Here is a 27,768-nt window from a genome sequence, read left to right on the forward strand (position 1 = left end):
ATGTCCGCGTGCGGCGCCGAGCGGCCGCAGCGGCCCGGACCCCGCCTGTCCTGGCTGCTGTGTTGCAGCCTCCTGCTGTCCCCGGCCGCCGGGTACGTGATCGTGAGCTCGGTGTCCTGGGCCGTCCCCGACGAGGTGGACGAGGAGCTGGACAGCGCCTCCACGGAGGAAGCGCTACCCGCGCTGCTGGAGGACTCGGGCAGCATCTGGCAGCGGAGCTTCCCGGCCTCGGCGCACAAGGAGGACGCCCGGCCGCCGCCCGCGCCCCGCGGGATGTTCTCCTACCGCCGGGAGGGCGGCCCCGCGGCCCGCGCAGCCCCCGAGCCCGGCCCGCGCGCCGCCACCGCCCGCGCGCTGGCCCACGCCAGCGCCTGGGGCTGCCTGGCCACCGCGTCCGCGCTGGAGGAGGTGAGCACCCGGCGCGCCGGGGCCGGCGGGGCGGGGCGGGGCGGGGGCGGCGGGGCCGGGGGGCGGGGCGCGCGCCTCCCGGTGACCCGCCCCGCAGGTGCCGCGCCGGGGGTCCGGCGATGCTGGCACCGCGCAGGGCCGCAGCCCTGTCCCGAGGGCTCCACTGAACCGCGGACGCCTGGCACACGTGGGAGCCTGGCTGTGCCCAGGTGGCATAGACGGCCAAGCGCCTGGCCGTGGGAGAGCCGGGGGCGGGCGGGCGTGCGCCCTGCCGGGTGCTGCTGGTCTGGACGTGGACGAATGGATGCACAGCTAACCCGCGGGAGACGAGGGGCCCCGCGGGGCAGAAGGAAGCGGCGGGCGCCTTTGGAGTCACCGATTCGCCCCGCACAGCTCAGGCCCGCTCCAGGCACGGCCCGGATTTCCTGACCCGGAATCCAAGCCCAGACGGTGGGCCAAAGACAGGGCCTCCCCGCCCCCGACCCGAGCTTCGAGCGGGTAGCGTTGATTCCTTAAAAATGGAGCCCAGGGGCTTCTGCCTGGAAAGAAGGCTAAGGCTGTAAAGTGTGTCCATGTCGAGGGAGCGGTTGCAGGCTGCGTGCAGTTTCTAATCAGCCCACAGGTGCTGATTCACCTGTTAGAATGCCACCTAGTCCCCCAGGGTGAAAGGGCGGAGGGAACTCAGGATGTTGCACCCCGCGAGGCCGAGAGGCCTCTGGAGCTGCGGGGACAGACGTGGGGGGTTCACTGCCAGGCCCGTGGCTAGAGCTCCGTTACTTTCTGCAAAGTGAATTCACAGCTTGTCTACGACATTGATCGGGGGCCTGGTTTTTGCTCAAGCTCCAGACTGTGGCCCAGTTGCAGGCTCCTCTCTCCATCTAGAAAATGAAGTGTTAGCTTGGCAGGTGTGTGTGTTGTGTGTGTGTGTACACGCATGTGCCAGTACTGGGGTCCAAACTCAGGGCCTGAGTGCTGTCCTTAGCTATTTTGCTCTATCACTTGAGCCACAGCTCCAGTTCCAGCTTTTTCCTCCCCCCTTTTTTCCTCCTGAGCTCAGAGGAATTGAGTCTTATGGGAATTTTCTGACCAAGCTGGCTTTGATCTCATGAACCTCTCGCTCTCCTGAGTAGCTAAGATTACAGGCAAGAGTCACCAGGACCTGGCTAGCTTGGTGGTTTGGGAGGCCCTTTTTCTTTTTTACAAAATTATGGAAATGACTATTCCAATGGTCTTAGTCTCTTTGTGTTAGATCCTAAACCAGTTGGATATTCACAGCAGCCACGTGTTTTTTTCAATTGTCTTATACATTTAAGACACACTTTAAGGGGCCGGGAGTTTGGCCTAGTGGTAGAGTGCTTGCCTAGCATGCACGAAGACCCAGGTTCGATTCCTTGGTACCACATACTTAGAAAAAGCCAGAAGTGGTGCTGAGGCTCAAGTGGTAGAGTTTTAACTTTGAGAAAAATCCAAGGACAGTGCTCAGGCCCTGAGCTTAAGCCCAAGACCGGCAAAAAAAAAAAAAAAAGACACACTTTAAGGAAATATGAAGCATAAATATAAAGCTAATCTTAGTTTAAAACAAATCTTTTCAGACAATGATCTGTTGTCTTATACTCACATATTAAAGATAATTTCACTCTTGCCAGGCACTAGTGGCTCACACCTGTACTTAGAAGGCTGAGATTTGAGCACCAAAGTCAGAAGCCAACTTAGACAGAAATAGGTGCAAAATGCCTTGTGAAGTCCCTGGCTCATGTGCAAAAATGGTAGAGCATCAGTCTTAAGCAAAAAGCCAAGCAAGCATGCAAGGATCTGAGTTCAAGTCCCAGTACTGGCATATGTGCATGTACACACACACATATTTTCACTCTCAACAAACTTTTCCCGATCTTTACAAGGAGCTATCCTTTCCAGTATGGACATTTAATCCAAATTCAATAAACTCAACAACTGTTTACATATGTGCAAAGCATGAATTTATGAATGAATGATGTTATTACACCATTGGAGGGCTCTTTTTCCTGTTATCTTATTAACAGATTGAAGTCCTTCCAGTGGCATACACTAAAGCCATTCTGAGCTAAGAAGCACTGGGGTACACTTTGTAAGAAGGACACTCGTGGAAGATTGGGAAGTTGTACGAGTAGTGTTTGGGAAAATCATATCGATTGCAATTAAAATATAATGAATAAATGAGGAAGTATAGCCTTAAAAGAAATGAAATGAATTTAAACATCCGTGGCTCATTCCAGTAATCATAGCTTCACAGGAGGCTAAGATCTAAGGATCGTGGTTCAATGCCAGCCAGGGAAAGAAAGTTTATGAGACTCTTTTCTCCAGTTACATAGCCCCCAAAAAGCCAGAAATGAAGCTGTGACTCAAGTAGTAGAGTGACAGCCTTGAGCAAAAAGGCTCAGGGACAATGCCTAGGTCCTGAAATCAAGTATCTGCAACAACACACACACACACACACACACACACACACACACACACACACACACACACACACACACACAAGATGTTGCTAGACTCAAAACATTACAGAGGAAGCTTGTGGGAAGCCCCAATCCTCATAAATGTCATTGACCTCCCTAACATTAAGTTCAATACCATAAGTGTCTTTGGCTACTTCCGGAACAATCTCATGATTTCCACACAGAATGTCACTGCTGTGTATTCTCCCTCTGAGATACAATCTCCCCACAACTACTATGATGGGGTACCTTGCCCTCCAGACACAGGCTATGCTGTCACAGCTCTTGTCATTGGGGTGTTTCCTAGATCCAAGGACTGCCATTTGGGAGCTGCCTGGCCATCAGCGATGGCCCTCTCAGCAACAGCACTGGAATTCCTTTCTTCTACGTGACATCCAAGGACCCTGTGGTAGCTGATCTGATGAAGAATCCCCTGGCATCACTGGCGCTACCAGAGTTAGAAGGAGAGTTTTGCAGGTAAGCAAGGGTTTAGCCCCACAGGTGCAGGCCCAGGGAGTTTAGCACAGAGAAGATAGAACAGGGGATGACAGAACCTGTGATGTAAAACTGATGTCCTTTATTCCTGGGATCTGATAAACCAGAACTTCTCCATGGAACCAATGAGTGTGATTGAGGACAAGTTATTTGCCTTTAAAGGTCTACAAAATGGAAATATAGTCTTGACTTACACTGGTGTTGTGGTCCAATAAACCCATTGTAAGTTGAAAATAATAGTAAATCAAAAATTAATTTAAGGGCTGGGAATTTGGTCTAATGGTAGAATGATTGCCTAGAATCATGAAGACCTGGGTTCGATTTTTCAGTACCACATACATAGAAAAAGCTGGAAATGGTGCTGTGGTTCAAGTGGTAGAACTCTAGCCTTGAGAAAGCCCAAGGACAGTGCTTACACTGAGTTCAAGTCCAGGGACTGGCAAAAATGAAATTAATAGCTGAGCACCGGGGGCTCTTGCTTGTAACTCTAGCTACTCAGGAAGCTGAGATCTGAGGATCAAGTTTCAAAGCCAGCCCAAGCCAAAAAAAAAATGGGGGAGAAAATAAATAGCAAAAGGCTGGAAGTGGAGCTGTGGCTAGAATGGTAGAGCACTAGTGTTGAGCAAAAAAGTTCAGGGACAGCATCTAGGCCCTGAGTTCAAGCCCCATGAGTGGCACAAACACAACACACGTACTCACACACACGGAAACTGCATGGACCACCACTGATTATTTCTATCACTCTTACCCATAAGCTTTTGGAATATATTTTAATTTGATAAAACTAAATATATCTAAGATAGTAATTCAATCAGCACAGGTCAGACACGGCCATCTATTCTGGGAAGGGAAGATGCCTGGCCATAAAACGCTCTGTTAAGAATTCTGTTAATGGCTAGGAATGTGGCTTACTTATAGAGTGCTTGCCTAGCATGCACGAAGCTCTGGGTTCAATTCCTCATTACCACATACATAGAAAAAAGCTGGAAATGGTGCTGTGGCTCAAGTGGTAGAGCCCTAACCTTGAGAAAGCTCAAGGACAGTGCCAGGCCCTGAGTTCAAGCCCCAAGACTAGCAAAAAGAAAAGAGAGAATTCTGTTAATTTTCCTCATTAAAAGGTTTTACCAGAGGACTGTTCAACTCTCATTTGAGTTTGGAAAGGTTATCCTGATGTATGGTTCAAGATTAGTTCAAGATGATAAGGAGTGGGCCACAGCCAGGAATGATGGCACACACCTGTAATCTCAGCCATCAGTGGGGCTGAGATTGGGAGAATTATTCAAGGCCAGCTGAGGCAAAATATTTTCAAGGGTCCATCTCAATCAATTTTTTTAAAAAGTCCAAGTACTGTGGTATGTTTGTGTCATCACAGCTATATTGGAAATAAATATAGGAGGAGGATAGAGGCCCAGGTTGGCCCTGGGAAAAAGCAAGACCGTATTCAAAATGTAGCATATCCAAAATAAGCTGGGGGCATGATTTGAGAGGCAAAGCACCTGTTTAACAAGCACAGAATCCTAAATTCAAATTGAGGGAGGGAGGGAGGGTGGAAGGGAGAGAGAGGGAGAGAGAGAGAAAGAGAGGGAGAGAGAGAGAGAAAGAGAGAGAGAATATATATATTCTGCAAAGAGTGTTATATAAAATACAAATTCCCCAAAACTGAGAGTAGAGTAGAAGAGTTTCAGCAGCCTGGAGGCAGAGATGAAGGGACATGGTAATTCCACAAGCAGCCTTGTCCCCGCTTAGCCCCCAATCCAAGCCCTAGAACCTCTTAGGAGATGAGGGTTTGTAGAATGAGGTGTCTCCAAGACTGACAGCGAAGACCGTAACTGGGTCTTAGGTGCATTTCACTGCTGCCTGCCAAGAACTGGAATTTAGCTTCCAGGACAGCTCAAGTTCTTTGTAAAATGAAGTCAGCATTCGTGGGACAGAAAGACGCATGCTATGTGCTGTCACTAGTTATTTGAAATCTAAAAGAAGTGAAGCCCATGGAAGCCAAGAAGAAAGCGCATTGCAGAGACTGGAAGAGATGGGAGGACACACTTGCTGTTCAGTGTGTGCAAACCAGGTATAAGACAAACAGGAGCCGGGCGTGGTGGCTCACGCCTGCCACCCTAACTACTCAGGAGGCTGAGATCTGAGGATCACGGTTCATTTGATTGCAATGACAGTCACACAGTTTACATGTTGTTGGGAGATTGGGGGAAGTACAGCACTGAGATTTGAACTCAGGGCCTCATACTCTCACTCTGCTGGCTTGCTTAAAGCTGGCACTCCACTACTTGAACCATGCTTCCAGCCTTGTATTTTGCTAGTTAATTTTAGATGAAGTCTCCCAGATTTTTCTTCCAAGGCTAGCTTTGAGTCACAATCCTCAGATCTCAACCTTCTGAGTAGCTAGGATTACCTTGAATGTTCTAAACCTGAAACAGTTAAATACTTTCTTAAAAGATTACAGTCGGAAAGTGGTAAGAAAGGTAGCTTTTCTACTTGTAAAACATCATATAAAAAAAACATGGGAAAGGGCTGGGAGTTTGGCCTAGTGGTAGAGTGCTTGCTTAGCATGCACAAAGACCGGGATTCGATTCCTCAGTACCACATACATAGAAAAAAGCTGGAAATGGTGCTGAGGCTCGAGTGATAGAGCTCTAGCCTTGAGAAAGTCCAAGGACAGTGCTCAGGCCCTGAGCTCAAGCCCAGGACTGGCAAAAAACATAAAAAATAAAAAAATAAATAAACATGGGAAGGAATAACAATATTCAAGAAGTAATGGACCTATGTGAAAGGGTATCAATGTATGTGAATTAATGCGCCTTCTATCTGGCAAATATCATGTAACCCTTTTACTAATTACAATAAAAAATTGTAAAAAAAAAAGAATATAACAGGAAAAAAAAACATATGCAACGAGTACATTTCTTGTAAACATGGTTACCCCTTCCTTCCTTTTCTCACTTTGCCTTCTCCCCAAAACCCCTCCCACAAGTCATAACGTTTATTTATAACAAATATATTTGTATTTTCATTATTGAAAACAATAGTGTGAAACGTGTTGAAATAAATGATATAGGCTGAAAAAAAAAGAAGTAATGTACCAACTACCGATGAATGTAACTGTAACCCCTCTGTACACCACCCCAACAAAAAAAGCCATTGCATCCATTCAAATCAGACCTACAAACATGTCCTGACTAATCACTGTTAGTTTATTTAAGATCTAGCTTACTTAATTACTATGTTTACTTCTGGGTACTGTGATATCTTCATTTAATTAATTAGATAGATTGAGGGAGGGCAGCAATTTCCTCACTCAGGCAATAAAGGGGAAGATTGTCCTAAGAGTCTGGCAACCTCATCCTCTCCTCTCTTCATTTCCCTCTCCCTTCAAAACTCAGGTGCCCCTGCCACTAAGTGAATTTATGCTCAGACCAGAGACCATGTATAAAAGCTCAAAAACCGCGATTTGCAATGAAAAGACCCAAAGTGTTCAGCCCCCAGCACTGAGACAGAGAGGAGGGGAAGGCAAGGAGAACGGCTTATGGAAGGCGACTTCTCAGGCAGCATCTTCCCTTACATTCAGACTTGAATTACTGAGCTTTAACTTGATCTTCTCAGTGAGGCCAGGCAGCAAGCCCTCCGGACCAGGGGGAGATTGTATGTTGAATTATATCCTCTTTAATGATATCCATTTTATTTTATTTTGATAAATGAAATCAAGAGACTTTATAAGCTATATCTGAAATGAAAACATCTCAAAGGATAATCAACAGATGCTAGGATCCTAGGTAGGCCTGATGACTAAGAAAGAAGAATCTGGAAGTATCTTTTCTCTCTTCCCAGAAAGGTTTTCCATGAAGGTCTGCTGACACTGTCACAGCTCCTAGCCCCTTCCAGTCTCTCAGGCTGAAGGTATCCCTGCCCTTCAGGTAGCAGGCTGCTTTTCAGAGAGTGTGTGTCCCAGTCCCAGTCTTGGGGCTTGAACTGAGAGCTTATGTATTGTCCCTTTAGCTTTTATCCTCAAGGCCAGTGTTCTACCACTTGAGCCATACCTCCATTTCAGCTTTTTGGTAGTTAATTAGAGACAAAAATCTCACCTACTTTCCTGCTTCAAACCATAGTCCTCAGCTCTCAGCCTCCTGAGTAGCTAGGAGTACAGGCCTAAGCCACTGACACTCGGCTTCAGAGCTTTTGTAATGGAGGCCTTAGCAACAGAGGAGAGCTAAATTCCAGGTTTTGCCAAAAGATCTCATTTCTAAGGATGAGATACCAATGAATGGGCTGAAGTCAGGGCTGCATAAGACACAAACCGGAAGCCTCACATGCCTTGCTAGGAGGGGTGCAAAATTAAGCATTGTTAGAGTAACCCTACATGAGGGCTCTCACAAGAAAGCACTGGGACAGGCTTCTGTGAGGTTGTACTCAGTCCTAGAAGCAGCTCCACATGTTGTGGGCATACCAGTAGAAGCATTCAGTGAGACAGAAGTGGGGGTCATTGCCTTCATGCTATAGGTTCAGAATAAATCTTTAGCCAGTCTTTCTATATAGGACAATAACCTCATCAATCTTCCCTATATTTTAATGGTTTCTTATAAGAATAAAATATAAAATATTAGATGAAAACCTCTCCCCACCTGCCAGCAAATATAGTTTCCCCTAGAAAGGTGTTTACAAAGCAATCCATCCACTCATCATTGTCTAGCAGAGCTTCACGCAAACGCCAGGTAAGCATGCACTTGCCACAGCTTGCCTGCTTGCTGGCAGCCAAGGTGAATCTGTGTCTGGAATCTGCGTTTACTTGAGACGTGATATGTATGTCAAAGCCCAGGGCCTGGACCTAATCAGACACAGGAGCGAAATCCAATTTCTCTTCACTGATTATTGTTCATTCCCCTTGTAAAGCAATATATGTCTTCTAAATAATTTACCCTCTGTGCAAATTCGGCTTCCTCTTCTCCTTAGCTGGAATGTTTCTATCTATATTCCTGGTGGATTTCCCCAGTATTCCCAGTAGATTTTAATAAGAGCTGCCAAAAGCTAGTAGTTTGTGTCTATAATGCTACTAGATACATGGGACGCTGAGACCATTCAGGGCCAGGCAGAAAAGAAGAGCAGTGAGGCTGGCATTTGAACTAGGAAGCTAACGTTGGGAGATGCGAACATAGGCAGGAAGCAGAAAACACAGGGGGGCCAGGTGCCAGGCAGTTCATACCTATAATTCTAGCTATTCAGCAGACTGAGAATGGAGAATCAAGATTTAGGGCCAGCCTAGGCAGGAAAGTCTGTGAGCTCTTTTGTTTGGGGGCTGTTGTTGTTGTTGTTGTTGTTGTTTTTAATCTTCAGTTAACCACCTAAAAGCCAGAAGTACAACTGAGGCTCACTGATAGAGTGCCAGCCTTGAGCAAAAAAGCTCTGGGACAGCACCCAATCCCTAAGTTCAAGCCCCAGGATACACACACACACACACACACACACACACACACACACACGAGCAAAAAATCAGTGGAAGTGTTGCTCAGCAGTAAGAGTGTCTGCTTCCCAAGCACAGGGCCCTGAGTTTTTTCAAAAGACTGCAGTACCATGAAACAAAACAAAAGAACTCTTAGAGAGGCCTGCAAAGGGAAGCAGGTGCCAGGTCTTTTCGCCTCTCTTCTGCCCATTTCTGTGGTGGTATCTCATTGCAATTTACAGTCTGTGCAATTTACAGTCTGATCTCTCTCTCTCTCTCCCTCTCTTTCTCTCCCCCTCTCCCTGTCTCCCTCTCATAGTATTTCATGCCCATGAATGCTGATCCTCATAATTCCTCTCTAGTTCGTGATTGCAGTCCCTTGGTTCTTAGACTACCCTTTCCCACTGTCTTCTGAGCACTCATCCAAGCTTTAGACTTGACACCATCTTTAGTAGAAATAATGGCAATATATGTTGAGGATGTAATGCCCACAGTTATGTTACCCTCCACAAAGCTTTTAGCACTATTAAGATTGTTGTGTTGTCTTGTTTGTGTGATTTTGGTTTTGTTAGTTGTTGTTGTTGTTGTTGTGGTGGTGGTGGTGGTGGTAATAAGGTCTAGGCGCTGTCTTGGAGCTCTTTTGTTAGTTCTAGTACTCCGCCACTTTGAGCCACAGGTCCACTTCGAGTTTCCTGGTGTTTAATTGAAGATGAGTGTCACGGAGACTTTTTGCCCAGGTTGGCTTAGATCTCAGCCTACTGAGTAGCTGGGATGACAGGTGTGAGCCACTGGTTTGGTTTTTACAGGTCCACCAGCTCCTGGCAATTGTTAATCTACTCTCTCTCCCCGTGGAATTGAAATGTGACATTTTGTAGCTAACATCTGTCACTTAGTATCACATTTTCAAGGTTCATTGTGTTGCAGAATATATCAACAAACTCTTTTTGGTAGCCCAATAATATTCCATTTTATGACTATATCACATTTTACTTATCCATTTCTGTCAGCCCTTGGTTTATTGATGAACATTATTTCCATGTGTGGCTATCATGAATGATGCCACTGTGAACATTATGTGAAAGTTTTATTCAGACAAATAAACTGAAATTCTGGAATTTCACCTAGAATTGATTGGTCAAACAGTGAAATATTTCTAATTCTGAGGGCTCTTTATTCCAGATAGGACCTTTTTCAGATAGACAATTTATAAATAGCATCCTCGTGTTTATTGAAATTTCTCATGTTTGGTCATTGGAAGAAACAATAACATTAAGTATTCAGTACTGACACTTAATTGTACATGTTCTTGGTCCCCAAAAATCTCATATCACCCATTTAACTACCCTATCTGCTAAGTCCATCCATAGGAACAGGAGTGAGGCTGTCATCACTTAGGTGGCTGGGTTCACTTTGCTCTACCTAGATAAAAAACATGAATGTATGAGAAGCTCTGCCACTGCTGGCATTTCCAGGCCTTGTGTGCTCAAGACCAAGAGTTGAACTGACAGAATCAGAGGCTTACAGCTTCAAACCCTGGAGTCTAGAGGCCTTCTAAAGCTGCCAGGCTTTAGCAGCCAGAGATTCATTGCTTTAGGCCTTCAGGTTGGAGAATTATTGCTCTGGGCTTTAACGACCAGTGGCTCAGCTCTTGGCAGCTATTGGAACTCTCAGCTTTCAGCCACCATGAGTGGCAGCAGCAGACAGCAGCAGGCGGTGCCGGCTGGTATTATGGTTCCTGAATAGGCCTCAAGTGTTAAGACCCCTCCACAACACTGTTAAAGCCTGTGGGGCTAAGGTGTCAGGGTCCTGTGCCCTCCACAGAGACCGGTGCCATAGCTCTCAAACCTGGGATGTCTGGAACTCTTGGTCCATAAGACTTGGCAATTCTCTCAAACTCTTCCAATGGCTGAGGCTGGCAGTTTCTTGTCTGAGGCAGTTCAAAGCCTCCATTTTCTCCATAGTCTTTGCTCACCACTCCTTTTTGTTTGCTGGTAGTCCTCTGGAGTACCTTGGCCACCATCTTGCCAGTATCACTGCTGTTGCCTTCATCACTGCCACCATCATGTGACCACTTCTACAAATCTCTGTTTTTGTTATTAGCTCAGCCCACTCTCCTAATCATAAGACAGAAGATTACAAAAGAAAGTAGGCAAGATGAGATGGCTCAATTGTTTCCTAACTTGAAAAAATAAGCTGACCAGCCTGCTTGTAAACCAGAAGGGGAGTAGCTAGCGTCTGCACCAATCACAGCAGTCCTTCCTTCACGCCACTCAAGGGTCATGTTTGCACCAATCACAGGCCTTCTGCTACACTGCCTGGGGAAGTGGCTCAGCCCCTACTGATGAAAATGGCTGCCATTTAAAAGCCATACAGACTTGTCTCCCTTAGAATAGTGTCCCTTAGAAGTAAGGCTGGTGCTAGCTCTGTGCAGTCATCACAGAGCTAGTAGTGGTGCTCCACAGTTGCTGGATCATCCTCAGATTTGGGAAGTGTCCAAACTCAGCGAGGCTTCCCTGAGGACAGTCTAGCCAGCTATCAGTAAAGGGTCTGCTCCCCTACTCATAAAGGGTCTGCTCCCCTACTCAAGGCTACCATCCATGGGGCAGGGCCTGCTCTTGACAGTTTTCGTCATTTACAGAAAGTATTAAAAGGGTAATAATAAAGACGCAGAATAACATTTCATAGCATTTAATAGTACTTACTAGTACTTAGTGCTTAACAGTGCCTAACTGCTGCTTCACTCCACTGGGAAGACGTAGGCCCCTCTGATCTGTCTCAAGACCAGCCTGGCCCCCACAGGTGTGCTTCTAGAGCTACCTGGAAGCAGCACCATAAACTGAGGTATGCAATCTGACACCAGTAGAGCTAGCTACTCCTCCAATGCTTTTTCTGGCTTCAGTTTCTGAAGATAGGACTTACCCTGGCTAAACTTAAATTCACACTTAAATTTGTGAATGACTGGGCCAGGAGCTTGGCCTAGTGGAAGAGTGCTTGCCTAGCATGCATGAAGACCTGGGGTCGATTCTGTGGTACCACATACATAGAAAAAGCTGGAAGTGATGCTGTGGCTCAAGTGGTAGAGTTCTAGCCTTGAGAAAGCCCAAGGACAGTGCTCAGGCTCTGAGTTCAAGCCCCAGGATTGAACAAACAAACAAACAACAACAACAAAAACCTTGAGAATGGCTGCAATAGGTCAAAGGTCTTCTCATTTATAATTCATTGATCTGAATGCTCAAGTCTCCAATTAATAATGCTTACTTCCCTTTGAGTAACTCATTTAACTTGTCTGATTCTCAGTTTCCTTGCTCCTAACACGTGAAGAAGAGTACCCATAGTTTTGCTTTCAAGATGAACGCTCTTGGTGTATGCTCTCTGCTTAGCACAGGTGCAGTACTAACAAATGTTAGGATTGAGAATGGCAGAAACAGGAAAAGGAGATGAGCATCAACAGTGCCCTACTTACTCTGCATGCCTTCTCAGTACGATGGGAGTTGTATTTAGATATGATACACACTACTCTTCTGTGACAGCTAAGCAACTGACATAAATAAGTCCTTGTATCATCCTCATGAGAGTCTCACGAGAAAGCTGCCATCATTAGATCCATCTTAACAGATAAGGAAGCGGAGGCACCAATGTCTGAAGGAACTCATGAATCAGATTCTGATGGGGCTATGATTCCATCCCAGATAACTGACTCCCAGCTTGCTTGTCATTCTCACACCCCTCTCCTCTCCATATAGTTACATGTTGGAAACAGTGGCACTCCTCAACCACATTTGAGGAAGAGCTGACTCCGATGCTGTAGAATCTATGAAAACACAGAAGGATTTCATTTATTTGCATGTAATTTCCATAAGATCGCGCTTCAGATACGGTCATACAGATGTATGCAGACAGCCTATCCCCAAATTATTCACTTCATCAAATACCCACTGAGCATGTACTATGTTATGAACTATGCTAAGCACTGTTGAGATAAAGGTAAAGAAAGTGTCTTCCTCTGAAGGACGAGGAAAGTATACAGCACACATAGAGATACTGCGCATTCATGAAGCCCTTTAAAAGACATTATTCTGGAGATGGTTAGTGGGGAGAGAGAAAGTGAAGTTTCTTTTTTTTTTATTTTTTATTGTAATTAATAAAAGGGTTACATGATATTTGCCAGATAGAAGGTGCATTAATTCACATACATTGATACCCTTTCACATGTCTTGGTACCCATTACCCTCCCCCCCACCCCCCATCTTGGTTTTCCCCCCTTCCCTATCAAATTTCAAATAACCGAATACAAATAAATTCAATATATCAGATAATGAAGTGAGATACTGTAACAATATGAGATACCCAAGGGACAGCAAAGGAGATGAGAGATAACATAGTACATTAAGGACAACAATCATTTGTTATATGGCTTTTGTTTCAATATCCTGGAGGTCCTTCCAATTAGCTTCATACTATATGGCCTTATGTATCAAGGTTTTGCTCTATTGCAGATCTCTGCTAGTAGAGCCCAAGGTTTCTACTGATTATGACAAATGAGGGGAACCATTGAGCCTAAGTTCCTTTGAGTCTGGCTTACAGAAAGTGAAGTTTCTATGAAACAGCCTCGTTGCCTCACTCTACACGTCCGTCCGCTCTATCACCAAATACCACCCATAGGTGGCTGGAGCTCCTGAACTTAACAACCCCATGATTCCTATGAATGACCTCTCACTTGAGATCTATACCTCAAATCCCACTTTTTCCTCAGTCTTCTCCTTGTCCCCCCAGAAGGATCTTCTGCTCAGGCTCCCAGTCCCCTCAGAGCGCACAATAGTCAGCAAAGGTTACCTATCCCCCCCCACTCAGCTCTCCACTTCTCTCCACCCCGCCCCAAGTTTCTACTGTCAGTTAATCAATAGAAAACGGGAACTGGGGCTATGGCTCAAGTGGTAGGGTGGTAGCCTTGAGCTGAAGAGCTCAGGGACAGTGCCCAGGCCCAGAGTTCAAGCCTTGTGACCCACAAAAAAATTATTTTTTCAAATGTCTTAGAATATGCTCTTTGAGGCACATGTGCAACACCAACAACTGCTTGTACTGTCAACAACTAGCTATAGAGGGTTGGATGGAAATCGGTAGAACCTTCAAGGCCTCTGCAAGGGCTAGCCTCTCCTTCCTGTCTTTCACCTGGTCTAAATGACTGTCTTGGCCCATTCCAGCTGCAATAACAAAATGGCTGAGCCTGAGTACCTTAGCAGCAACGGATATATATTTCTCACAGTTTCATGAGAGATCAAAACACAATCAGAATCTGGTTGTGAATCTTGCTGTGTCTTTGAGTAGAAGAAGGGAAGAGGGTCTCTGGAAGGACTCTCATAAGGGCACAGATCCTATTCGTGTCGCTAGGCAGCACTTGTCAGTGCCTTTCCCGTCCCCACATGGTCTAATTCCCACTCATTTTTTCAGACTTTAGCCTTCATGAGCCCTCGGAACACAGCCCGATCCATTTCATAACTGCAAGTGAATAAATAAACCCAAATTTATATAGCAAGCTTCCAGTGTCTGCCCCTTCTGCTGTAGTACAAATTCTGTGAGGACCAAGATTCTGTCTTTCTAGCTTCTCACAGCCCCCAGCAACCAGTGCAGAGCCTTGAGCATGGCATAAAGGTGAATATTTATTGACTGAAATATGGCATATTTGAGATGGACCTTGAGGGTTGGTACATTCTTTTTCTGTTGCTACTGTAACAAACTCATAGACAGTCTAACTTAGAACAACATTGGTTTATTCTTACACAGTTCTAGTGGCCAGAAGCCCCAGTGAGTTTTACCAAGCTTAAATAAAACCAATGTGAGCCAGGCACCAGTGGCTTATGCCTATAATCCTGGCTGCTCTGAGAGCTGAAGCTCAAGATTGGAAGTCAGCCTAGTCAGAAAAGTCCATGAGACGTCAATTAACTGGAAGTGTGTCCCAAGTGGTGGAGCACCAGCCATGTGCAAACAATAATCTGGGTAAGAGTACAAGGCCTTGGGTTCAAGCTCCAGTTGCTGGCAATATTTATATGTGTGTGTGTGTGTGTGTGTGTGTGTGTGTGTGTGTGTGTGTGTGTGTGTGTGTATACAATGTTTGGTTGGCCTGCTTTGCTCTGAAAGTGCTAAAGGAAACTTTCCTCTTTCTGCATCTGAAGGCCAGTTGCATTACCTTGACTCAGGGTCCCATGATTTCATTGGTCCAACCTCTTGTTTCTCTTGCCCTAAATCCTTTAATCTTTTGTTTCCCCATGAGAATCCTTCCAATTACAGTTGACCTTTGGAATAATACAGAATGTTTCTCCCTTCTCAAAACCCTTTCCTGCAACACACCTGCCATGTAAAGTGTGACATGGACTCAGTGATTAGGATATGGGCCTCTTTGGAGAAGCCCAAATGAATGTGCCAGTTTATATGTACTTGTAAATGAAGATCTCAACGTGATACTAATGTATGCTATAGCATTTTAGGGGAGTCACGATTGCATTTATTTATAATATAAATGTTTTAAAATACAGAAGTTAAAATGGCAGTATAATATTCAGCTGGCCAGGGTAAATTTTAATACATTTCAAATATATCAAAGTGAAAGAAATGATTCACTCAAGAGGAAAAGTTTATACATGGAAGCATATAGACGTGTCATCATGTTAGTACCTGGCATAGCTTAAGTGGTAGAGAGCCTACCTGTCTAGCAAGTGATAGGCACTGAGATCAACCCTAAAGCTGCCAAGAAGAAGGGGGGAAATGCCTCATTTTAGATAGTGTATGTAAGTACCACATCTTTAAAAACCTACCCGTCCATTCTAGGGCCTTTGGGGAGCTCATTTTCTTGACCTGCCCAGCTTCCAGAGGCTGCCTACATTTCTTGGCTCATGCCACTTCCCTATTCTCACATCATACCCCTTCCACACTGTCTTGCCTCCTCACATGCGCGCCTGCTTGCACTCAGGATATGAGTGCTGTCCCTGAGCTTCTTTTGCTCAGTCTAGCATTCTATCACTTGAGCTACAGCTCCACTTCTAGCATTATAGTGGGTTATTGGAAATAAGAGTATCACAGACTTCCCTGTCCGAGATGGCTTTGAACTGCAATCCTCAGATCTCAGCCTCCTGAGAATCCTGAAAAAGTAGGATTACAGAATTGAGCTGCTAGAGCCTGACTTTACTCTTCTACTTTTAAAGACCCTCTAATTCCACTGGGTCTGGCCTGATAATTCAGAGTAATCTCCCTCTTCAAATTCAAATGATTGCAAGTCTTAATTTCCTCTTTCATAAAAGGTAACACATTTACATATTCCAGGGATTAGAGCATGGACATTTTTAAGGAGTTTTTAGCTATCCTGTAACAGGTAGTGACACTGTGTTTAGCTGGATTTCCTACTGTATAAATGGAAAGTGCAGTTTTTGCTTTTCTTTCTTTTTCTGTTCTTTTTTTTAATTTTGTTGGTCATGGAACTTGAACTTGGCTTGGGCACTGTCCCTGAGCTTTTTCACTCAAGGCTAATACTTTACCATGTTGAGCCATAGCATTACTTCTGGTTAATTGGAAATAAGAGTATCATGGCCTTGCCCGCCCAAGTTGGCTTTGAACCATGATCCTCAGATCTCAGTTTCCTGAGTAGCTAGGATTACAGGTGTGAGCCTTGTTAAATACACAATGTCCTTTCTATTCTAGTATCGAGCAGGAGTGGAAGCAAAAGCATCCTCTACTGAAATGTATGGTTATTTTATTGTGACCGACTCGAGTGCCAGTTTCATTGCATAGTAACTTTGTTGGCGTGCTTATCTACAATCATGAATAAAACCACGACTATCTTGACAGTCTATTAAAATGTTTGTAAACTTAGTTCCCGTTTACTGATTTCACTTATTTTCTCTTTGTGTCTGTTTCTTTTTTCCAATGTCCAGTGGGGCTTCCAGGTTTGTACTGTTGTGATGACATCCCATCATTCTTTCATCATGCTCACAGCTCAGCAACTATATCTTTGCAAACACAGCCTATAAAACTTTCAAAGGTAACATAGTGTTCCTACATGAAGCACTTACCAGAATACGTGGGCATGGCCCCTGTTACCCTCTCTTGCTAGGACTCACTAGGGTGTGTAATAAAGGAAAATGTCTAGGCAGGTGAAAACAGGTTCCTTAATTAAAAGGCAAACATGTGCCCTGCTTGACAAATGTAACTTGCTCAAGGCTTCAGTGTGAAGTAATAGACATGCAGAGTTTTTGTCAGGTGTTGGAAATGTCTCGGGATATTGGGGTGTCCCGTAGAGATAAGGATACAAACTCAAAAGAAACTCAGCAAGGCAAGATGTTACTTCTGCAGAAAGGTGTACTACTGACATGAAGCCACGTAAGCAAGTGAGTCCTTGTTTGTCCCCCCGCCACCCCGCTTTTTTTTTTTTGCCATTCCTGGCCTTGAGCTCAGGGCCTAAGCACTGTTCTTGGGTTTTCTGAAGGCTAGAACCCTACCACTTGAACCACAGCACGACTTCTGGCGTTTTCTATGTATATGGTACCAAGAAATTGAACTTGGGTATTCATGTGTGCTGAGTAAGCACTCTGCCACTAGGCCAAGCTCCCTGTCCAGTGTATCTTTGTTTTATTTCTAATTGTCCTTCATTCCAATTGGTAAGAACTTAGGTTCACAACCTTGCACAGTTTGCCAGTTTGAAAGGGGTTAAAAGTTTAAGCAATCAACCCAAACCAGATTACCTGGTCAAAGCAGGAACTTATTAAAGCACCCACTGTGACAAAAGATTCTAACTCCTAATTCAGTAACATCTCAAGACATCTGAAGCATCTCACTTTCTCCAGCCAGCTGAGACAACTCTTCTACAAGGTCTTACAAACATGGGCTTGCCTTCTAGCACTTTGACTAGATGGGAGAACCAATTCAAAGAGGATTCTATAGGTGTACCAAGGCTAGGACAAAAGGAGCCAGCTTCAAATCATGTGCCACACAGACTGGTGAAAATAATAAACTATGGCTGAAATTAGAAAACAAGAAACTCAAGCAAAAATTCTATCAATACCAAAAGAATACACAGCCAGTATGGTCATTACAGGAAAATTTACAGTCCTAAATGCTTACACTTGAAGAAGAAAAAAATACTAAAATTAACCAAGTATCCAAATAAAAAACCCACTCACCCAGCCATCAGATCAGGAAACAAAACGTAGGAAATTAGCTGGGCACTGGTGACTCATATTTGTAAACCTAGCTATTCAAGAGGCTGAGATCTGGGAACCATGGTTTGACGCCAGCACAGGCAGGAAAGCCCATGAAATTCTTATCTCCAAGTAACCTCAAAAAGCTAGAAGTAGAGCTGTGGTTCAAATGGTAAAGGGCTAGCTTTGAGCACAGAAGCTCAGGCCCAGGGTTCCAGCCTTAGGATTGTCAAGAAAGAAAGAAGAAAGAGAAAGAAAAGAAAAAAGAAAAGAAAGAAAGGAAAAGAAATTACTGTAACATTTTAAACTGTGTGTGTGTGTGTGTGTGTGTGTGTGTGTGTGTGTGTGTGTGTGTGTGTGTACTGTGGCTAGAATTCAAGGCTTCACGCTCTTTATTTTTTTTAGCTAGTCCTGGGGCTTGAACTCAGGGCTTGGGCACAGTACCTGAGTTTCTTTTGCTCAAGGCTAGCACTCTACCACTTGAGCCACAACACCACTTCTGGCTTTTTCTGTTCATGTGGCACTGAGGAATCAAACCCAGGGCATCATGCATGCTAGGCAAGTACTCTACCACTAAGCCACCTTCCCAGCTCCGTAGCCCAGCCAGGGCTTTGGGTATGCTAAGCCTATGCTCTACCACTGAGCAAGTTTTAGCTTAAAACTATATCCTGCCTAGTGCCAATGGCACATGCCTATAATACTAGCTACTAAGGAGGCTGAGAACTGAGAATGAGGTTCAAAGCTAGCCCAGGCTGCAAAGTCCATGAAACTTTTATCTCTAATTAACCACCAAAAAGTAGAATTGTGGTTGAAATTGGTAGAGCACTTGAGAAAAAACAAACACAGAAACAAAAACAAAGGGTCAGTGTCCAGGCCCTGAGTTCAAATCTCAGGACTGGCACACACACATGCGCATTTGCGCGCGCGCGCGCACACACACACACATGCACACAACTGTATCTTTTGCTGTACAGAAACCTTTTAGCCTGATACAATCCCAATTGGTAATGTGATAGTAACACTCACTGAGTGTATATGAAAATGGAAGGAGGAAAATTTAGGAGACAGATGGATTTGGGATCAATGGAGGAGAATGATAAAAGGATGACACTGACCAATATGCATTCTACCTATAAATGGACAAATTGAAACCTTTTTTGGAGATATTTGAAGACAATAAAATAATTGTCAGGTTTTTTTAAAGTACCACAAAATTACTATCAGGCTCAGATGACTTATATATTCATTTTCCACACCTTAAATGGATAACATCTAATCTTATAACCAAGGCTGTAGAGGTTAGAAGTAGGAAGCACTCACATTGTTTTTCAGAACCAGTAGAAACTTAATGGCAATTACCAAGAAAGTAGAAGGGAAATTGTCCATCAAAATAGTTCATAAACACACATACAGAAGTCCTACATAAATTGCTAGCAAGCTGAACTTATAATTGTCTGTGAATGAAGAGGGAAACTCATTCATATAGCTACTACATCAGTAAAAGAATTTATTGTAGGAAATTATACAAATCATATTATTAGAGCAGTTGAAACATGGCCACTGTATAATCTTTTTTTTTTTTTTTTGCCAGTCCTGGGCTTGAGCTCAGGGCCTGAGCACTGTCCTTGGACTTTCTCAAGGCTAGAGCTCTACCACTTGGGCCTCAGCACCACTTCCGACTTTTTTCTATGTATGTGGTACCAAGGACTCGAACCTGGGTCTTCATGCATGCTAGGCAAGCACTTTAACCACTAGGCTAAACTCCTGGCTCCATTGTGTATTCTTATTTATTAAATCTGGTAACCCATACCCAAATGATATCTTTTTAAATATATTTTGGTTGGAAAACAAAAAAGTTTTGTACTTTAATTAGTCAAACCATCTATCTTTATGGTTTATTCATTTTGTGTCTTGTTTGAGAAATCCCTTCCTACCCAAATCATTAGCATATTTTATTACATTTTTATCTGAAATGTGTTAGAGTTTGCTCTATATTTGTAGATAATTGATTTCATTTTAAATTAGCTTGCGGTGGGATATAGGTATCTATTTTAAAATATTTTCCATATAGTCACTTTTAAGCACTATTTATTGAGTAACCTGAACTTTACTTGCTAAATTCGACTTCCATCCTGATGAAATAGCAAGAGTCTTTTATGCCTGGGTCTTGTTCATATGACTTCTCTCTTGGTTCACCCTTGCTCAGTACCTTATTGAATATGGTTTTTTGTTAAGGAAATCCTTCTCGTCCTGATGCCCTCCTTACAGTGATTTTGACTAGTGAGTTTTATTATTCCATCTGAAGTTTAGATTCTGCATCCAGTGCTGACTGGTGAATGGGTATGTAAGGAATTAAAATTAGATTGATGTGATAGTTACATAAGTCTATCGATTTTTGTAAAAAAAAATCTGATGTATAGGATTTTATATTTTAATGAATTTTAGCCAGGCACCAGTGGCTCACACCTGTAATCCTCTACTCAGATAGCTGAGAATCATGTTCAAGGCCAGTCCAAACAGGAAAGTCCATGAAACTCCAGCATTGTGGTTCAAGTAATAGAGTGCTAGCTTTGAGCACAAAAGCTCAAAGGCCTACGTTAGCCAAGGCCCTAAGTTCAAACCACAGGACTGGCCAAAAAAAAAGTATGGATTTTATGTTTGAATATGAAGTGTCTTGACAGACTATAGCTGGTTCCCAGCTAGTGACATTATTACGGGAAGTGACAGACACCTTCGGAGGTCGAGCCTCATTGAAGGAAGTGGATTCCTAGAGAAGTGCCATGGAAAGATACATCTTGTCACTTACCTTCCTCCTTCCTTGAAATGAACAGCTCTGTTCCACCACAAGCTCCCACCATGAAGTCTTGTTTGGCTTCAGGCCCACAGGAATAGGACTGACTAACCATGGACTGAAGCTTGTAAACCTGGAGGCCAAAATAAATCCTTCCCTCTTAAGTTGGTTTGCTCAGAACAGCAACAGCCACAACTAAAAATACTACTTCGCTAATACAATATTTATTTGAGTTTCAGGTAAACAGCGAATGTTTTCATCGAATGAGGGCCATGTTTTGTCCAGCAGCCCTAATTAGTTTATTATATAGTAGACAGATTTAGACTTTGATTTAGATATAAATCTGTAAATATCTGGGGAAGAGGTGATATCTAAAGTACCAAGAATACGATTACAGATTAATAAGACAAAAGCAAATAACCAGGCGCTGGTAGCCCCCATCTATCATCCTAGCTACTTATGAAGTTGAGGTTTCAGGGATCTCAGTTTGAGGCCTGACCAAGCACACACACAATACTCCTTACCCAATAGCTTGAGCTCCTTGGATACTTTGGATATTAGGCCCTTGTCAGTTGTATTGCTGATGAAGCTCTTCTCCTGGGCAATTGGCTGTCTTTCTAGTTTAGAAACTGTGTCCTTTGCTGTGCAGAAACTTTTTATTTTGATGTAATCTCATTTGTCAAGTCTCTCTCCTGTCTACTATGTCCCTGAGACTGTCTTCAAAAAGTTCCTATCTGAGCTGGAAGTGTAGCCTAGTGATAAGAGTATTTGCCTAGTATGCATGAAGCTCTGGGTTCAATTCCTCAGTACCACATACATAGAAGAAGCTGGAAGTGGTGCTGTGGCTCAAATGGTAGAGCTCTAGCTTTGAGAAAGCTCAAGGACAGTGCTCAGGCCCTGAATTCAAACCCCAGAACTGGCAAAAAAAAAAGTTCCTGCCTATGCCAATAAGCTCTAGTGTTTCTCTTACTCTATCTTGTAGTAGTTTCAATGTTTCAGGTCTGACATTGAGGTCTTTGATCCATTTTGAGTTGATAGTAGTGTAAGATGATGAACAGGACTCAGGACTCCACTCTTAGTTTTCTACATATGGACATCTAGTTTTCCCAGTATTGAAGAAGCCATCTTTTTATCCCCCCAACATATATATATATATATATATATATATATATATATATATATATATTTGCTTCCTTGTCAAATATCTGATGGCTGTGTGTATATGGGTTTATTTCTGGGCCTTTTAGTCTATTCTATTGGTCTTCAGGCCTACTTTTATGTCAGTACCAAGCTGTTTGTTGTTATAGTTATTTATTTAGTTATTTATTTTTGCTGGTGGTGGGTCTTGAATTCTGGCTTGGGTGCCATCCCTGAGCTCTTCAGCTTAAGGTTACTGCCCTACCCCTTGAGCTATAGCGCCACTTCAGATTTTCTAGTGGTTAATTGGCCATTAGAGTCTCCGGGACTTTAGTACTGGTGCTGGCTTTGAACTGCAATCCTCAAATCTCAGCCTTCTGAGTAGCTAGGATTACAGGCATGAGCCACCGTGCCCTGCTTGTAGTAACATTTACGATCTGGAATTATGCCTTTGCCTGGTGTTCACTCTTCCCTCCCCACCCCAATCCTAGGGCTTGCACTCAGAGCCTAAGCACTATCCTTGAGCTTATTTGCTCAAGGCTAGCACTCTACCACTTGAGCCACAGGGCCACTTCCAGCTTTTTCTGTTTATATGGTACTAAGGAATCATGCTAGGCAAACACTCTATCACTAAGCCACATTTCCAGCCCTGCCATGCACTCTTGAGCTGGATTGTTCAACTACAGCCCTGTATTTCTGATGAGCACACAGAGCTCTGATATTGCTATGTCTCTAACCTGCCATCTTCTTCCTTCTTGGGTGCTTTTTTCATATATTTTTATTGTAATTAATAGAAGGGTCACATTATATTCACCAGATAAAAGGTGCATTACTTCACATACATTGATACCCTTTCTCATGTCTTGGTCCCCATTTCCCTCCCCCACCCCCACCTCTCATCTTGTTTTCCCCCCTTCCCTATCCAATTTCAAATAACCAAATACAAATATATCCAATATATCAGATAACAAAGTGAGATACTGTAACAATATGAGATAACCAAGGGACAGCAAAAGAGATGAGAGATAACATAGTACATTAAGGACAACAATCACTCATTATATGTCTTTTGTTTCTATATCCTAGAGGTCCTTTCATTTAGCATCATACTATATGGCCTTATGTATCTAGGTTTTGCTCTATTGCAAATCTCTGCTAGTAGAGCCCAAGGTTTCTACTGATTATGACAAATGAGGGAAGCCATTAAGCCTATGTTCCTTTGAGTCTGGCTTACTTCACTTAATATGATTTTTTCTAAGTCTTTCCATTTCCTAACAAATGGGGTGATGTCATTCTTTCTGACAGCAGCATAGAATTCCATTGTGTACAAATACCACATCTTGTTGATCCACTCATCAACGAGGGACATCTGGGTTGGTTCCATATCTTTGCTATGGTAAATAGTGCTGCAATGAACATCATTGTGCAAGTAGATTTAGTATGCCCTTGTTACCATTGAGTAAATGCCAAGTAGTGGAATTGCTGGGTCATAGGGGAGTTCTATGTTTAGTCTTTTGAGGAACTGCCATACTGCTTTCCATAGTGGTTGAACAAGTTTGCACACCCACCAACAGTGTAGTAGTGATCCCTCTTGGCCACATCCCCTCCAGCATCTCTTGTTATTAGTTTTCTTGATCCTGGCCATTCTAATTGGAGTGAGGTGGAATCTTAGAGTTGTTTTGATTTGCATTTCTTTTATGACCAGAAAAATTTTTTTTGTCAGTCTTGGGGCTTGAACTCAGGGCCTGGGCATTGTTCTTGGGCTTTCCTCAAGGCTAGTGCTCTACCACTTGAGCCACAGCACCACTTCTGACTTTTTCTATGTGGAACCAAGGAATCGAATCAGGGCTTCATGCACGCTAGGCAAGCACTCTACCAGGAGGCCACACTCCTGGCCCCTTGGATGCTTTTATAGTACTTCCAGACAGTGCCAAAATCTGAATAACATAAGCAGTCATTTGCTTCCTTGTTTTAATTGTTACTAGATCCTCAGTATTTCAGGCTGATGCCCTACCATGGTTTCACCACATGGGCAATGTCTTCTCACACAGGAAAAATATCGTGGACCCAGAAGATCCCCGGTGTGCCCGCTTAACACTCACAGGACAGATGACAGCCGTGTCTCCAGCGGAAGTAGAATTTGCCAAGCATGCCATGTTTTCAAGGTGTGAAGATGTTTTCAAATTGAGTTGCCAATACAATAATAATAAAAAGTGTGAAGTAATGTTCCTTCTGTCTGGTGAATATAACTGTAACCCTTCTATTAATTACAATAAAAATAAGTCCAGGTCAACTCTGTGCTACTGGTGAATGGATGACAGCAGTTGGCTTGAGCAGCCCTTTCGTAGCAATATGTGGGCTTCAGATGAGAGCTGTGGCAGCAGGAGCCAGGCAGGTGGCAGCAGTGAGCTGACACCACCTTTGGGGAAACACCTCCACCATGAGATGCTGCAGGTGTAATGCCTTTGGCACCATTTCTATGTATTCCAACCTTAGAAATGCCCTGCCTTGCACTGCCTTGCCCAGTCAGTGCCACAAACATTCTCAGATTTCCTCTCTAAGGATTTATTATTGCATTTGTTACAAATACTATATTTGTTACAAATATTGTTTTTCCCTTTTGGACTTGGTGTTTGAATGATGCTTATACAAGTTTTAGATATTAAGACAGTTTTTAAAAATCTGGTATCAGGGGATGGGAGTTTAGTCTAGTGGTAGAGTGCTTGCCTAGCATGTACAAAGACCCAGGTTCAACTCCTGGGTACCACATACATAGAAAAAAAAACTAGAAGTGGTGCTGAGGCTCAAGTGGTAGAGCTCTAGCCTTGAGAAATCCCAAGGACAGTGCTCAGGCCCTGAGCTCAAGTCCAGGACTGGCAAACAAAATCTGGTATTAAATAGGATTTGATACTTAGAGCTTCTCAACTATTTAGCTGTTTTGCTAATGGCTGATACACTACCACTTGAACCATCCCTCTAGTCTACTTTTTGCCAGCTAATTGGAGATGGAATCTCAGCAGGCTTTTCTTCCTGGGCTGGCTCCAAACTGCTATCTTCTGAATTTCAGTTTCTTAAGTAGCTAAGAGGGCAGGTGTGTGCCACCAGCATCCAGCAGGCAATTTTGATTTTTTTTGTCTTAAGATAACAATTTTATTAATCTATCAGATACAATTTTGATTTTTATACAGTTTAAAAGGCTGAGTACTGCTGGCTCATGCCTCTAATCCTAGCTACTCAGACAGCTGAGATCTGAAAATCACAGTTTGAAACCAGGCCAGTCAGGAAAAAAAAATTATCACTAACAGCAAAAAGTCTGAAGTAGAAGTATAACATGGGTGAGTTAAAAAAAAAAAAGTTAAGGGAGAGCACCCAGACCCTGAGTCTAAGCTTCAGTACTTGTACACACAAAGCAAAATCAAGTAAATAAATAAATGAAGTATTAAAAATAGGTATACCAGGGGGCCAGGAGCTTGGCCTAGTGGTAGAGTGCTTGCTTAGCATGCATGAAGACCTGGGTTTAATTCTTCATTGCCAGAAGTAGTGCTGTGGCTCAAGTAGTAGAGGGCTAGCCTTGAGAAAAAGAGACCAAGGATAGTGCTCAGGCCCTGAGTTCAAGCCCCAGGACTGGTAAAAAAAAAAAAGCTAGACCACAGCCCCTGCCCTCAGAGATACTACAGTCTACATCACAGGCACCTGGGGAGGAGATAAATCTAGCAGTTGCAGAAGATGGGTGTGACACTGTTCATCCTGGCTGACTCTCCAGCTGGAGCAGCAGTGGATGTTGCTGCCACAATGGATGCTAAGCAGAAGTGCCCCATGCATTCACTATTTTGTTACCCTTTCCTATGGAGATCATATGGCCCTTTCCTGATGCCTCCAAGCATCCAGCAACTCACTGTGCCCTTACTGAATGCAGGTATTTTATGTATACTTATTTGTTGACTCCCCACACTTGCCCATGACAAAAGCAACATCAACAAGGCCCCCAGGCTTCTGAGCCTCACCACACCCAGAAGGCTTCATGGCTCCTCAGCCATTGAACTGGGATTCAAACCAAAGGAGTGTGGCTGGAGCCACTCTGTGTAGGGACTCCAGCTTTGTGCCTTTTTATGGCTGGCCGACCTACAACCTGACTCATAATTCCTTGGCTTGCCATCCCTCTTTCTGGGTTGAGCAGCTATGAGCTCAAATTAAACCAGGAGTCCAGAGGTGTCATGGCTAGCCAGCCAGACATGTGTCTTTGAGAAGAGCGGCTTCACTATGGACTTTCTCTATCCCTGCAGGCACCCAGGCATGCGCAAGTGGCCTCGCCAGTACGAGTGGTTCTTCATGAAGATGAGGATAGAACATGTCTGGCTTCAGAAATGGTATGGAGGTGTATCTGACATTTCAAGGGAGGAATATTTCAAAGCAACTCCTAGGAAGGCCTGACATTGTGAGAAGAAAGTTCTTGGTGTTTATATTAAAAATGCGAAGTCTTTTTTTTTAAGGGCTGCAGCCAGAGACAGCTCTTGAATGCTGTCTGTTCCTTGAAGGGCTCCTAGCTGTAGGGCCATCCTCCTGCAGAATGAGCAATGCAAACAGGATCCCTTGTATTAGGGCACTTCACATTCACGATCTTTATTTCAGATTCACTTATTGGAAGTCATTGTTGGTTGTCAAAATGGCCCTGTGAGATCACTGATTATTCTTCTATTCTTTAAGAAAAAAACAAAGGCTGAATGTACAATGTGATCGCTTTGTATTGTGAGTATTTCTGTTGCCTGCTGTGCCAAAAGCAGTATCCTGGATCTAAGCTCACTGTGGCCATAAAGGAGCTGACACAACACACCTTATGCTCCAGATACAGATAGGGGACTTATGGTGGTTAATCATCCCGCTACCACATTGCAAATGCATTGTTGAGTCACAATTGCTAGAATGTATGGACCACTCATGGAGCATCTGTCTCCCTCTGGAACAAGACAGTATTAGTACCAGGCAGAGTTTTATACACAAGCTGAGTCTACGCAAGTAGGCTGTGGTGGAATATTAAAGAGAATGGGTCTGGGTAGCTTATTTTTACATATGAAGCCTCATATCTTTAATCTTAGCTACTTAGGAGGCTGAGACCTAAGGATCATGGTTCGAAGCCAGCTTAGGCAGGAAAGTTTTTGAGATTCTTATCTCTGACTAACCAGCAAAAAGGTGGAAGAAGAGCTGTGGCTCAATAGGTAGATATCCAGCCTTAAGTGAAAAAGCTAAGAGACAGTGACCAGGCCCTGAGTTCAAGCCCTAGTGTGGCACACACACAAAAAAAGAAAGAGAGTGGGCTAGCTTTTGCACCAAGCTTCCCAGATCCTAGATGCTCCATTTCTGATAGCCTGTTTTTCATACATTACTTGTGATACCCAAAATAAGAAGCATCCCCTTCCATTATTTGTAGAGAAGAGAGGGGAAAACAAAGACAATACACAGGACAAGGAAGGGAAGCATAAGCAACTCAGCTCCTCCTTCCTGCCCAGACCTGGACTAGCCCTTCCTGATACAATCAGTAACACACATGCATTATCATTCCTTACAGGCAAGATAACTGAGGCTTAGAAAGAGCAAGCCACCACTGCACTGTCAGACTCTTGAACTTGCTACACATTGTAGTTGCACCTCCAAGCTCTCCAGTTCTCAGAACAAGAGTTCCTGAAATGTGCAGGTGTCACTGTACCAACCAGTTGAGTGTAGGGATGGTAAACATGGAAAGGTAACTATCTCAGAGAGGATGTGTCACTGCCTTGGAGGAAAAGTCATCTCTAAAATTTGATTCTTAACTACAGAGTTAAAAAATTTTCTAAAAAT

The 27,768-nt window shown here is 43.8% G+C and overlaps 1 protein-coding gene across 1 annotated transcript; it reads left to right on the plus strand.

Moving 5' to 3' along the window:
- On the plus strand, positions 1-27,768 carry Creg2 (cellular repressor of E1A stimulated genes 2). Its single transcript, XM_090336348.1, has 4 exons — positions 1-408; positions 3,190-3,359; positions 23,988-24,101; positions 26,220-27,768. The coding sequence occupies exons 1-4, from the start codon at positions 1-3 to the stop codon at positions 26,365-26,367; spliced, it is 840 nt and encodes a 279-aa protein (XP_090192474.1). The 3' UTR covers positions 26,368-27,768.

The sequence above is a fragment of the Megascapheus bottae genome, chromosome 7 (assembly GCF_031878675.1).
Source record: "Megascapheus bottae isolate mThoBot1 chromosome 7, mThoBot2.hap1, whole genome shotgun sequence".
In the NCBI taxonomy this organism is placed as follows: Eukaryota; Metazoa; Chordata; class Mammalia; order Rodentia; family Geomyidae; genus Megascapheus; species Megascapheus bottae.